General features: G+C 41.7%; 1 protein-coding gene across 2 annotated transcripts; it reads right to left on the bottom strand.

Moving 5' to 3' along the window:
* Positions 1–49: 49 nt before the first annotated feature.
* snrnp70 (small nuclear ribonucleoprotein 70 (U1)) lies at positions 50–14,198 on the bottom strand. 2 transcript variants are annotated; one of them, XM_079643403.1, is made up of 10 exons: positions 14,056–14,198; positions 13,201–13,354; positions 13,028–13,090; positions 6,818–6,872; positions 6,659–6,723; positions 6,488–6,550; positions 5,253–5,334; positions 1,985–2,086; positions 1,367–1,466; positions 50–1,285 (listed from the first exon to the last, which is right to left on the bottom strand). In XM_079643403.1, exons 2-10 carry the CDS (start codon positions 13,345–13,347, stop codon positions 553–555), a joined length of 1,410 nt encoding a protein of 469 aa, XP_079499529.1. In that variant the 5' UTR covers positions 13,348–13,354; positions 14,056–14,198; the 3' UTR covers positions 50–552. The 2 variants fall into 2 exon arrangements, with proteins under 2 accessions (XP_079499529.1, XP_079499528.1); XM_079643402.1 differs by lacking the exon at positions 14,056–14,198 and adding an exon at positions 13,703–13,990.
* Between the last annotated feature and the right edge of the window lie 713 nt (positions 14,199–14,911).

Here is a 14,911-nt window from a genome sequence, read left to right on the forward strand (position 1 = left end):
ACACCTTTATTAAAATGACTATGCAAATCTAACATACAAGCAGCAGACATAATTTAAAAAAAACTTTATTCCAGAATGAATAAACAGAACAGCCCTCAATTGTCACAGAGTACTACATTTCCTTCAATATCACAAACATTGGAGAGATTTGTCACTTAGTTTCAAATGAGCATACAATCTAACTGCTTAATGATTCAGAAATAAAAGACAAAACAATCTACCCATCTAAAAAGTATAGCTTGTGTTTTTACACTTCATCCCAAGCCAAGTGAAAAGAAAAAACCTACCAGTTTGCAGCCAAGGCAATCTGATAACATTAAGGGGCACAGATTAGTTGGGCAAAGCAGGAGAGCTGCAACTATAGTGAGATCAATTAGTTAAGTGATTTAACTGTGCGTGCAACAATAGGAACATTTCAACAGATTCTGAAAGATGGGAGGTGAGGTGGCTACATGCCTTAAACTGAAGTAGCCCTGACATCCTTTCGGGTTAGGGCCAATTCAGAGTATAGTATGAGAACATGTATGAGCGGGAGCCTGCTGGAAGAAGATCTCAGTACTCCTCTCCTGGGGCCTCCATCTTGTAGCCATTTTCACTGGAACCATAGCCATCAGCGGATGGCACAGACTGCTGGTCGATCATCCCGTCCTGACTGTACTCATCCATGTGTGGAGGCGCTCCCCCCTCATCCTCATTGCCCATGTCATCTTGGGGTAGCGCATCATCTCGTAGGGAGCCTTGGCGCTCCTCTCTGCGTTCCCCCCTGTCTCTCTCCCCCCGCTCCCTCTTGTGCTCCCTGTCTTTGTCACGGTCTCCTCTGCGTCTGTCTCTGTCTCTGTGGCTGCGCCTGCGGTCTCTTTCCTTTTCTTTACGCTCTTCCATGCCCTCACCCACTTCACCCTCATGTTCCTCCAGCACCCGCTCCCCACCCTCCGCAGCCCCATCTGCTTGACTGACTTCCTCCCCTTCCAGACCTTTGCCCCTCTCCCTGTCTCTCTTACGATCTCTGCTCTTGCTCCTTCTCTTCCGTTCTCGACTCCTCTCCCTACTCCTGCTGTCTTCTCCCCCTGCTCCGCCACGTTCCTTCTCTCGCTCCCGACGCCGGGTACTACCAATGCTATCCTCCACTGCTCCAACCGGTCTTTCTCTCTCCCTCTCTCGAGAACGGGTACGCCTACGGCGTTCGCGGGAACGGGACCTTCGGCGTTCTCTGTCCTTGTCCTTGTCTCTGTCACGCTCCCGGCTGCGCTCCCTCCGCTCCCCTCGCTCCCCTCGCTCCCGATCACTAAGAGCAGGTCAAATGAAAGACAGTTTTACAAAAAAAGCGAATTTTTTTATACTAAATCAGATCTTACGAAGTACTTACCCGCCAATAGGCCGATCGTCATAACGTGATGCATCATCTCGGCCTGAGTGCTTGATGTTGACATCGGCTCCCCCTCTCCTAGTACCACCCAATCCACCACCTAGTTAAAGGAAGAAAAGGAAAAAGATAAATATGTGTCAACTTGAGACCATAGCATCAATCATCACACTTGGCTTTGTCGGCAAACACCCAATGTGTGCCATACAACATTTGAGTCATCCTAGTGGAGGTGCTGACTTGTAATTAGCTTTGACAAACCTAAGTCTCAAAATGTCCAAACTAATCAAATGTAGCATGTTTATGAAGGGGGTTGGAAAGAGCAACAGGACAGGAAGCAGTGATGTTGAGAGGTTGGTGTTAAGCTGCTGCTCTGCAGTTTCTGAGAGTGACAAGAGCCTGTGAATAATATCTATGCGGTAGGTGTCTTGAGGTTAAGAGGTAATCATTGAGATATAATTAGTAACTTCATAGTGTAGAGTATGTATGTAAACAAATAACAGATTTAAGAATGAACCACAACACACCAGTTAAGGTGACACTCCGACACCCTGGGCTTTTCTTTACAGGACTTCACCATTTGTACAAACACATTTGAGCTGTAAATGAGAAGTAGCTGACCTAGCCGGCGAGGGTGCCATCCTTTGACAGTGCGTCCTCGTTCCACATCCACCAACACTCTCCTACCGTCGATTTTCTTCCCATCTGCATGTTTGTAGGCGGCTGGAGAAGAAAAATGGAGAAAGGGAAAGGCAGACGTGAGATATTTATATGACTATCAATGTGGCCAAGGAAAAAACAGTGCATTATTATACTGACCAGGAGCAGGCGAGGCCGAGATGGCTGCTCTCTGGGTAAAAGCCGAAGGAAATGGGAGCAGACTTCCTTCCACCCGATGAGTGACTTCTATGTTACACTTTTTACTGCATCTTTTAAATACCCAGCTCTATATTTATCAATGATAGTAGTAATCCTATATATTTCTTAAAGTACTGTTATCATTGCAACTTAATATATCGGGTACCAATATGTGACTTCTTTTTTTTTTTACAGGTTGAATTTCTTGGAAAAAAAATCAAAAATTTCTATCATATTAGTAAAACATGGTATGAGGTTTTTGTACAAAGTTTAGACACTATTTGGCCATGACAAAAGCTCGGCAGATAACCCGATAACAGCATGTCACTAGTCAGGGAAATCGAATGCATCTTAAACTTTTTCATTGAATACATTGGCATGGTATTAGAATGTTCTATGATAGCAGCTTTGATCTCTGGAGATATTTTAAAAGCTTTATGGGAGATCAACATTGATAATAAAAGGGGGCTCCGACATTTGGCAGATTTCAAACCTCGTATCTATTTAGACCTAGTACCACACCTCGTTCCATTATACCACACAATAGTCTCTGATCCATCTGTGAAAAATGAAAGTTGACATCTGGCTCATCCTGGCTGCTACACTGGTCTGTAGTAGTGACGATCCCTGAGGAGAAAACTAAACATCCAAGAGCAGGTTCTTACCAAAACCCATCAGTAATCACAGTCCGAGGGCCTTACCAAATCCTCAAATACACATTCTGAGGGCCTTACCAAACTCCCTCACTCATACTATACAGAGGTCTTACCATGCTCTCTCACTAAAGGGCCTTTTAAAGTCACTGCCCCATTCTTAGGGCCTTCCCAAACTCCCCCAGCACCAGAATACACATACCATTACCAGACCTCTATCAGGGGCCTTACCAGCACCCCCCCACCCCCCTTTATTAGCTCACTTAGGATGAGATCATTCATCCTATGATAGGGCCTTACCAAACCCCCACCAGTCCTAGCAAAACTGAAAAAACAACATTGTCTTTTGTAAACCTACAAATTCAATGAAGTCTTGTTCACTGACATGTTGTTGATCTAAAGTGTTGTGAAATATCAGTAATCCAATGTCTCAACCTATTTACTGACATGAAACTGTAGAAACAATTTCTTTAACATTTTTGACTATACTATTGTTATGAGTTCATGTGTGAAGCTACAAAAACTAGTGTCTACCTTTGTTATGTAGTGAAGACATGTATGGAAAGCCCATTTAGCAGAGTTACAAAAATAATTCCCCTCATCGACCATTTCTATTAAAGCCAGCTCAGTCCCATTAGTTTGGACAGTATTGTACATCAACCCCAGCCGGATAGAATATTTTATAAATGAAAAGCGGTCGTGGCTAATTAGCACCTACAACCTGCCGGACAGAGAACATTTTGCTCCAAAATAATTGGCAGATTAGGGAATAAAGTCACAGAAAGGTTTACAAGTATAAATTGTGACACAAAAGTATGGATTGACATGCACAGGATAATAAAATAAACTGTTTGGATAAGATAAATGTGCCTGCACACAGTGCCAAACTGACATGAAGATTTAATATACTTTTTCAAAATTATTAAATCGACAGTCAATGCAGGCTACATTTTCTGTACAGCCTACATAGTTACAGAATACTAAATAACCTACCACATATGTTTCTGTATTTAAAAAAGGAATAAACTCATGAGAATCATTTTACTGATGTGGCTTCCCTGATGGATTAAATTACAACTAACTCCACAAGAATGTGCAAGGACGTACAGCTGTGTAACATTTCACCCTCCCTTTGCCCTTGCATACAGCTAAATTATTGCTATTGAGAAGGATACACCCTACTGAGGTGGCTTCAACAAAAAAGGCAAAATCATTGGGTAACATTTAAAAAGCTAGTGGTCAGGGGTGCGTTCAATGGTCAAAGCCTAACATCCAAGTAGTAGTTACTGCAGTAAAAGCCCTTTAAGGCTTGCAAAGTAATACACTTTACCCATTGAACGTAGCTCCTCTTTCCTATGTAGGAGATGGAGGGTGGAAAGAAATCTTACCCATCATACAAACCCATTATACCAACCATATACTGAGCTGTGGTAGTAGGGTGTAGATGTATCATAACCATCATCATCTGCCAGCCAGCTCTGGCCAATAGCCATCACAGATTGGCGGCTGCAGTGGCAATGAGAACAACACACAGTTAATATACTGTTTAGCCCCACATCCCCCTCAGTTCACCCCCTGATGTGACGACATGATGCTGTGGTCTTGACGAGGCCATTTTATATCTTAGAATGGTGTTATTGGGCTAGATTGCACCATTCACTCGTCTAATGACAGTACTCCCTATTCACTATGGCATCACCATCAGTTTAAAATCTACTCTAACTCAGTAAATTGAACCAATCTCACATTGACCAGGTTTGAAGACTACCAATAAACACGTTTGCCAAAACAAGCTAGGTTTCCAACAGTCCTTAAAACATTTTTGGCCAACAAGCTATTGATGCTTGGTGACCAATATGACCATTGTGCTTACCATCACAGTCCCACCAGGAAAGATGATCTTCCACAGAGCTACCACGCTTAACAGTTTAAGACCGTGTGCCCTTTGAAAGGCCAGAGGTTGAGGTTCACAGATGAAAGACAGTTCTACCTCTTGATCCTCCCTCTTTTCCCAGAATGCCCCACTGAATGAAGTGGTTCCCCTCCTCAACCAGACTATTAGTCAACCAATGACACGCATCAAACACAGACACACACATCACACAACCACCACTCTGGTTTCAACATGCAATTGGAAAAACATAAATCTGGTAAAGTACTCTGATTCAATAAACCATATATTTGGTTTGATTAGATGGTAGTCACCCTTGTAAGGGAGAATGTTGACAACCCAGGATCATTCCCTAAAATATCAATATAGTAAAAAGGAGAGGGGGTTCAACTGAAGAGCCTGCCTGCATGTCAGACATCAGTCTTCATAAACCTGTGATCATACATCATCATGGTTTTGGCTGAGAGCTCTTAATATTGGTACTCACAGTGCATGTCTCGTTCATGCTCATACTCAATGAATGCATAGCCCCTAGGCTTTCCCGTCCTCTTGTTGTAGACTATGTAAATCTGAAACAAACAGGAATGGAGGCATTAGTTGGCTGTGGAATTCATCTTTACCCAAACCGATCTACCACACCCATTAGATATACAGGCCACACACTTTAGTTGAATCCAAACCAGCTGAAACTTAACAATAATAAAATATAGACTTGTTTAATATGCCATCTATAAACATCTTTCTGTAAATACTTTGTGACCTTAAACTGTTTATTTTCTAATGGTGATTAAGCGATTAAAGCCATGTGAAGATTTGCAGCACTTCAATTGCTCAAGTTGACGGCAGCCGTCAGCTGTTTTTATTTGTGTCATTTAACCAAGACACACTGGCTAGGAGGCAGGGCTTATGTCCATGTAGATACCAACAAAAGTGGAGTAAACGGCGGATAAACTGTGGCGCGCTTACACTAATTGCGCCGCATAAGCGCACAATAGTGCGCCGCAGTTGCGCTTCAGATGAGGTGGTGAGGCCCCCTCATAACTGCATGAACCCGTATGGCACAATACAACTCAGACTGGCTTACCAGTACGTCAATTAAGTGGAAAATGCCATAGTAAGGATGGATGATAGGCTAACTTTAAAATATATATGTATATATCTTTTCATTTTTAATTTTCAATGCCATGCGATCTACCCACACTACCTTTGCGATCGACCGGTCGATTGCGATAGACGTATTGGGCACCCCTGCCATAGACAGTCTGTAGTCTGTACATTCAGAACTTTTCTCCAGTTTCTGAACAGATATGAGGAGCTGTGAGCTCTGTGTGCTAACATCTAATGTTTTGGTGTGAACGTACCTTCAGACTTGCAGTTTTATTAACAACAGTGTTAAAATGTGATTTAAATCGCAATTTCTGCTAAACTGACGATGCACAACTGAATCTATTTAAGAATAAGTATTCAAACTAATCGGGAAGTGTACACAATGTATGTTTCCTATCTTTGCTGCTTAGGTATTTTGTTTTAAACACAACAATGACAGACTATGGAAAAACATTTATATTAATGGATTTAATGTTTTTGGCTTGCGGGCAGTACAGTACTTGCAGGAAGATGTTATGGCTACTAATTGAGGAATTAAGAGTATATAATCAGTTGGTGTAATTAATGTTACGTTTGTACAGGTCTCAAGATGTGAGAAACAGAAACTGAACATACCCGCTTGATGGGACCATAGACCTCAAACTCACGGCGAAGCTTGGACTCTGTAGTATCATAGTTCTACAGCAGAAACAGAATAACATTAGACATAAACAAATATTAAATCACATTACCTTTGTTTACAGACCACATTTCAAAACACAAATTCATTTGTTTCAACATACTCACCACTCGTGCAACAAACAAAGTCTTGAAGGCATCCCCTTGTGCATTGGGATCATTATGGGGGTCCCCTGACATAAGGCAAATAGTAAAATGAAATTAGTTCACAACAAGTAACCATATACAGTGAAAAAGCATAAATTGTACGGAACTAGAAAAACGTACAAAGCTTGAGCTCCGTCTCCACCACTGCTTGTCTCCTCTCAATCTTCTCTCGCCTCTGCAAAACAAAACATTTGCAGGAAATGGTCAATCTTCCACAACTGTACAGACACCCATGTTTCAGAAACAATCGTATCAAAAGCAGCTGTAAACTGAACATTTGTGGTAGAATCATGAATGAATCAGGTCAAGTAAGTCAGTAAAAATTTTAATAATACAATATTTGTAATTCTATATCGACATATGTAACTGGAACACTGTCTGCATTACAACTGGACTGTGCTAGTGTTTGCTAGAAAAAAATTCCCCCTCTTGGGATTAGGGGTGTTGAAAATAATCGTTTCTACGATGCATTGCGATGCGGACGTGGATGATTCGGTATCGATGCAATGACGGAAGATAATCGATTATAGCGTAGTAACGTTGCTTCCTGATTTTCCGGCCGCAGCTTTACTATAACGTTTTTTTTCCTGTCACTTTAATATCAAATCGGTCGGTGACGCAGAGATCAGGGAACAGACGTGACAGCGGCACAGCGACACCACACACGGAGCAGTCTGCTTTCTCCACCAACACAAGAACACCAGTCCAGAACCAACACCAGAAGGACCCGCTCTGAATCACTCCGTGTCGCTGCGGCTCAGAGACACAGGGATTTATGTTTTTCAAAAATAATTGCGTTACAATCATGTCAGGTTTTTGGTGGATTTAATTAAGTCTTGGATTGCAGAATATGAATGTCCTCTAGCAATTTGCAGACGATATATACATGTGTAAAATTTGTGAAGGCAGGAGGAAAAAAGCTTCCGCGATCACCGCCCCCCTCTCCGTTCCTCCAAACCCCGCCCCCTCCCTGAAAATAATGAGTGACAGGCTGATAGTGACCTGATAGAAACTTTATTATTCACTTAATCACTGAGATATAATGAAGCTAACTTAATCTCATACATTCATGGGATTTATGTAACAGCAAGACAGAGAATGTAAGTGTGCACCCACATGCAGTATTTTTGTTTGTATATGCTATTGTAAATACTCCTGTTGTCTGCTGCGTTCAGACTCAAGTCTTGTGTGTGATGCCACATTCAGGACATTGAGTGTCCTTTTTTTAACAGAATACTGTTGCTAGAAGCTCCAGCTAGACTGCAGAAGCATTATTTTTTTGTTTTTGAGGATGGAAGAATTTCACACACAGATATAGGGAGGCTAGACCTATACAATTCATTTAATTTGGTTTATAAATTAATGTCAATACATTTATGTTATTGATTTCTGAAGCACTTTCTAAATAATAAAAAGAGAGTTCATATGTATTTACTGCATGTATGCATTGATGAAAAATAAGCCATGTGCAGTAATATAGAAAATTGAGGATGCAACGCATTGGTATGAATCGAGATGCATCGGGATATCGAATTGAAGACAGGATAATCGTAATCGAATCGAATCGTGAGACCAGTGAAGATGCACAGCCCTACTTGGGATTGAAGGATCATTTTGCCTACTGGAATCAGCTTTAATGATAATTAAAAAAAAGTGTATACAGCAACCCAATGAGAAGAACAGACAGGTAAATATATGATATGGATCTATAATTAGATAAAATGTACGAATGTATTGTTAATCAGTGCATGACATTAAGGATTTTGGGAGATGGCCCTATGGGCCATCTAAGCTAATTTACAGATGACACTGAGACAAATGCGCGCGGATGAAATGGCACGAAGAGTGTAAACAAATGCATAATGCTGCGCTATACTTTGTGGCCTCACCCAGTTGCATAGCGACACTTATTGTTTAGGTGTCTTTTAATAAGCAGGTAGTCATATCATTAGCTAGAACTAGCTAGATCTGATCAATATGGACATAAACGCGAGTGAAGTCTAATCTGACGGGAGAGAGAGATCAGCTGCTGCTGACGAGTCGACACGCAGCACTGCATGATCACATGCAGCGGTGAGCGGACAAAACACACACTTCAGATTAGAATATCACACGTAGCTATTTTAATTACCTCTCAAACTACCTAAACTAGCTATAGATATGTTTAGTTTTACTGTCGGGTCACTCATTACTGGATCCGCAAGCTGCATGATACTGGCATAATAGATTGCCCGATCGGGCAACCAGCAGGTGAGGCTTCATTGCCCGAGCTAAATACTAGATGGCCCCGGGCCATCGGGCAGCCCTTAATGTCAAGCCCTGAAGTTGGTCGAACGAATGCCTCCTCATCCGGAAGCTGACCGAGCAGACCCAAGCAGCAGTTGAGAGGAGCCGAGCGCATCCGCGAAGCACACAAAATGGCGACGTCAGAGTTCCCGTTAGCGGGCAAATCTAAATCTCTTCGGTCAAAATAATTTCCCTTTAGCGCAATACCGCTTCAGTTGCGCCACTTATGTGACAGACAAGAATAGTCAATTCTAATGTCTAACACTTAATGTGGAGAAAGGGATGTCCTGTATGGGTTGATTGTGTGTTGATCTGTTGGTAATGCCTCGGGGTTCCGGTGGGCATGTAAACAAATGCATAATGCTGCGCTATACTTTGTGGCCTCACCCAGTTCCATCGCGACACTTATTGTTTAGGTGTCTTTTAATAAGCAGGTATTCATATCATTAGCTAGAACTAGCTGGATCTGATCGATATGGACATAAACGCGAGTGAAGTCTAATCTAACGGGAGAGAGAGATCAGCTGCTGCTGCTGACGAGTCGACACGCAGCTCTGCATGATCACATGCAGCGGTGAGCGGACAAAACACACACCTCAGGTTAGAATATCACACGTAGCTATTTTAATTACCTCTCAAACTACCTAAACTAGTTATAGATATGTTTAGTTTTACCGTCGGGTCAATCATTACTGGATCCGCGAGCTGCATGATACTGGTATAATACATTGCCCGATCGGGCAACTAGCAGGTGAGGCTTCATTGCCCGAGCTAAATACTAGATGGCCCCGGGACATCGGGCAGTCCTTAATGTCGAGCACTGGTTAATACTGTATAAATGTTATCTATGGTGCTGCTAGACCCCATGAATACATCCGAGTGATCCCTTTGCAATTCGGTAAGCAAACATTTGTATTTGTTTCTACCAAAACATAAATGTTTTTGAAAAAGTCAACTGCTCAAAATAATGAACAAGACGCATCAGTCTTGAAATCATCAGGATTATAATTTAATGTTAGCCATTGGTATCAGAGGAGTCAGTGCATTCAGGCTCTATTTATTAGAACGAATATTGGGAGAAAATATTTCAGATTATAACAAATAGAGGTTTAAATGTGTTTGGATATCCCTGTTTGAACTGCTGGATTAATAGTTGAAGGTGCATTACACCGCCCAAAACTACCTACACAGGACCATCTCTCAACTGGCTCTGGAACGGCTTTGGTAGGAAAGGGGTATGAGGGAGTTACAGAGTTCAGTGGCTGAGCGGGGTGAAGATGCACGAGTCAACCAGAGCTATGCATAACATTGGCCTATATAGGAGGGTGGCTAGAAAGACGCCATTATTCAACTATAGTGATATGAAAGCATGTCTGGAGTTTGCCAGAAAGGATTAGTGACCCTTTTAAGATTTGGGAGAGGGTTTTAGGTCTGATGAGACAGAGATCCATTTTTTTCCTCAAAATTCAAAGCCCTAGGTTTGGCACAAACCCGCAAATGTGCCCATGCCTCGAGGAATACCTCTCATGTTGCTCGATACTTTTTATCAGCAGGGACTGGGCATCTTGGATGGAGCAAAATACATGGAGAAAAATACGGAGGCCGTTTAGTGTTTTGGGCCGGTTTAGCACGTTTGCCCCTGTCGGCCACCTGGAAATTGCTTTAGTGTCTACAAAAAAAAACTTTGGAGAAACGAAACCCTTCAGCAGGACAAGACCAAAATAACACAGCAGTGGTAAAACAATAGAAAGGTTAACGTCTTAAAGTGGTCAAGTCAAAGTCCAGATCTCAACCCCATCAAAATATGTGACAACTGCGGTTCACATGCATCATCCAACCAACCCGAACAACCTGGAGCCAATCTGCCAAGAAGAACAGCAAAATTCCCTCCAGAACACTGTGCAGAGCTGGAAATTTGGTTATCTTAGAAGACTTCCGGCTGTTATTGCAACAAAGGGTGGCTCTAAGAAATACCAATGTGTAGGGGTTGTGATGCATATCCCTCATCCCCATAAGTGAATGTGTTTCATTCTGAATCGACGCCGTTTGGCATCACAACGCCGTTATTAAACGTTTTTCTGGTATCAGACAGATGATGGCACCTTTCCAGCTACCAGTATCTGCTCTGATGGGGACTCGAACCGGTGACCCATCTCTTTCCTAGTCCCTACAGATTGAGCTACTGCTTTGATCCCAAAAGGTGATGCCAGAACCCATTTCAAACTATTGTTTTAAAAATGTATAATGTTCAATATTCAAGGCACTTGCTTAAAGTATCCCCAACAAGGAGTTTGTCAGCCATGATCAAACCCACTATCTATGCCAGGGGTGCCCAACCGGTCGATCATGATCGACCGGGAGATTCGCAGTCGATCGCGAGATGTGTCTAAAAATAGTAGGTAATAGAACAATATTCTGTTTTATCGTTAATGTCCTATAACATAATTTTCCTGTGCTAGAATAATGCACTTGAACTTTGTGATTGGCCGGCGTCACCCCATGTGTCGGGCGGGACTGGTGGGCAGTCCAAACTAGTTCGCTGACTTTGTCCATGTCAACAGGAGTGACAGTCTGCACACACACACACACGACCGCAATTATGGCAGAAGCAAAAAAGCCCAAAACATATAATTTTTACTCAGAGTGGGAGGATGATTATTTTTGTATCTATTCCAATTCAAAGTCCATCTGTCTCATCTGCAATGCGAGCGCGGGTTTATCTAAGAAGGGTAATTTAGGAGCGGCATTTCAAAACAGTGTACAAACGCTACGAGACGGAATTCCCTCCTAATTCTGCCCTACGCTCCCAAAAGGGGAGGGGCCTGATAGGACAGCTAAATGCACAGTAGTCCATTTTCACCAGGCCCAACAATAAGAGCAAGGCTGCTACCATAGCATCTTATCGTGTCAGTCACGTTCTTGCGAAACACATGAAGTCTTTCAAAGAAGGCAAAGTTGTGAAAGAAGCATTCCCGGAGGCTGCCGACGCGCTTTTGGGGGACAGTAAAAATAACAGTAGCATTTCAACAGGTTTTTGATATAATAAAAACTCAAGTTAGATACCGTTTTTAATCAGCTGTGAGTTTTAGTTTGTTTATACTTATCCATTATAATTATTGTACAAAATGGTATAAGAATGCAAACATTAAGATCTTTTCTGTTTAAATTGATTATAGTCTATTATCAATTCAGTTTAAGAAACTAGTGTTGCTTGCATTCTATTAAAAAAAAAAAGGCATTTCTTTTTACTCTACTAAAATGCAACAAAAAGAAAAGGGTTTGATTCTATTAATTTTGTCTTTTTTATTGCACTTTGGCAGCAGATTCCTGTGTAGCTTCAGATCTGAGTTGTCTTATTAGTACACCTAATTTATACTTTTGTAGCAACACTATTTTTAAATAATGGCAAAGAAAGGGTTCAGAGTCTTTTCTTTTCTTCCTGTGTCATGTGTGGCAGCACTGTTCAATGTTTCTTGAAAACATTACCCACTGTAGTATGTGACGTGTGAATAAACTCCAACTCTGTATCAACAACACTGTTGTGTAACTTCAGTTAAATACTTGTATGTGTGTAGATTAGAAAGAGGTAAGATAAAGGATCTGCAGTATTTTATGAAGTATTGATCGTACGAAGATCAGTTTTATACAAGTAGAAGTGTGTATTTACCTGGTAGTAGGCTGTCAGAAATGGCTATGCCTCTCTATTTGGACTGGTAGATCTCGGCAGACTGGCAAATTTAAAAGTAGCTCGCGGTTCAAAAAAGGTTGGGCACCCCTGATCTATGCTTTCACTGTCAATTACTTTGACTATGCTACAGCATCACATGGGAGCATAACATATAGAATATTTTAGAGGCTGGTTTGTACTGTATCGATGTCCAAAAGAAAAATTACTGATTATGCGTTCTATCATCAGATTATAGCAGCATCTATGCAGGGTTTTAGACAACCTTAGTTTTAGTGTCTCATACACACGGCTGTTACATCCTGATCTAGCAAATCTACATAAGGGTTTCATGTCAAGGTCATAATTTCATAGCTCACCTTTCTCTCCAGCCGCTCATCACGGGTCTCTGCCCTTGTGGGTGGGGGGGCATCTCTAGGATCCTGATCACATAGGGATTTAAGAAATAATAATTAGAATGGGAACGCTCGCTGGAAAAATAAAGTTAACAAAAATCAACCCATAAAGATATAACAAAAGAATAGCTACTGACCTCGAAATGCCTGATGAACGGTGCGATGCCGCTGTACGGCTGGTTGTGATGCTTCTCATGGGGCAGCTTCTCCAACTGAGACAGGAAAGGGATCGGGTCCCGCGGGGCAAAGAGAGCCAGCAGATTCGGGGGTAAAAACTGCGTCATCTTTCACCTAATAATAACAGTTAATACCATACAATTACCAAAAACGAACTTTAACATAAAACTACCAGTAAATCGCAGGCCCACACCAAGAACGGAAGCTCGCAGACAGCACACACATGTGCCGATTGTTGTTTACGACTTCCATCAGATACCCAGTGTGTACGTTATTATCACAAAACCAAACATCGTTGTTTATACACAAACATTGCGTTCATTCTAGATAGTACTGACGCAACAATAGTTTCCCTCCGGTCATCATCGCTAGAGCACTGGGACCGTAGTGAAGGTATTCAACCGAGCATTCAAGCTAAGCATGCTATCAATGCTAACAAGGAGCCTCGAGCTTATTTCTTACCCTCTCTCCTCCAATATCTTCAGAGATCACACCATGAACCAGGAGGACCAGCGAACGGTGCAAGCAGGCCTACCGAGCCACGTTACTTTAGAAAATCGATGGACCAACAATAAGTTAAAGGTGGTCCGCTGAACGTACACAGGCCGTTCGGCGACAGATAACGTGTGCGTTGTTTAGTTGTGGTGGTGGTGAGGTTGGCTGTATGTTGGAAATAAAATGGCGGGATGCCGTAAATCGACAAGAACTGACGTAAACCGCACATGCAGTGATTCACAATCCCAATCCAACACATCCATGAATCCAACACGTCTCACATACACCCCATCTAAAAAACAAATGTATCACACCTTTACCTAGAATTAAAGCATATGGCATCACCATTGTGCCGAGTAATCCCCGAAGCTTGTATCGTTTTGGGCCAGTGACGTCATCGATGACAAACGAAGCCTCGCTGCCTGTCGATACCACGTGACTGCTTCAGGAAGCGATTCAGATCGGTTCCACCTTTTTTTTTTTATGTTTTATTGAAGATTTTTAAGACATACTAAAGCTCGCTGAGGATATCATCAACTTATCAACATAAGTGCAAGACATTAATTCACAAGACAAAAAAACATAAATAATACATCCAATAAGAGCCAGGGGGAGAGAAAAAAGCATAAAGGCACAAAACCATTTAAGAGCCATTAAGCTTACTTAAAATAATAACCATTTGGAAATGTCATTGCAAATCTTTATAGACATGTTACAAGATTGTATTTTCCTAAGGCAAAGAAAAAAAGACTTGAACTCATTTATGAAACAGGGAAAGGAGGGCTTGCCTCCTCTCCATTTACTACAATGTAAATGGTATTTACAGCCCCCAGGAAGTGCGCCGGACTCAGATGAAAATATTCGTGCTGGCCAGCGCCGTATAGATAGAAGAGTTACGACAGCGGAAGTCCAAAAACGGTTATCGTCACGTGGTTCATGTAGACGAGAATCGTTCCCCGCAAGTTCATGGCGGGCAATGTGAATGCATTGATAACAGGAGATAGAACTTCGACTTTTGGTAATTATTAGTGAATAAAGGTTTTGATTTGCAATATTTATACAACAAATCGATATGTGTATGTATTTACATCAATATGTTTTAAAAAATAAAATAGAATTTGCTAATATTAAGTGATAATATTAGGATTAGTGTGAACAACTAGTTTACATGTTAGG

This window comes from Notothenia rossii (assembly GCF_949606895.1).
Source record: "Notothenia rossii genome assembly, chromosome: 8".
NCBI classification, from domain to species: Eukaryota; Metazoa; Chordata; class Actinopteri; order Perciformes; family Nototheniidae; genus Notothenia; species Notothenia rossii.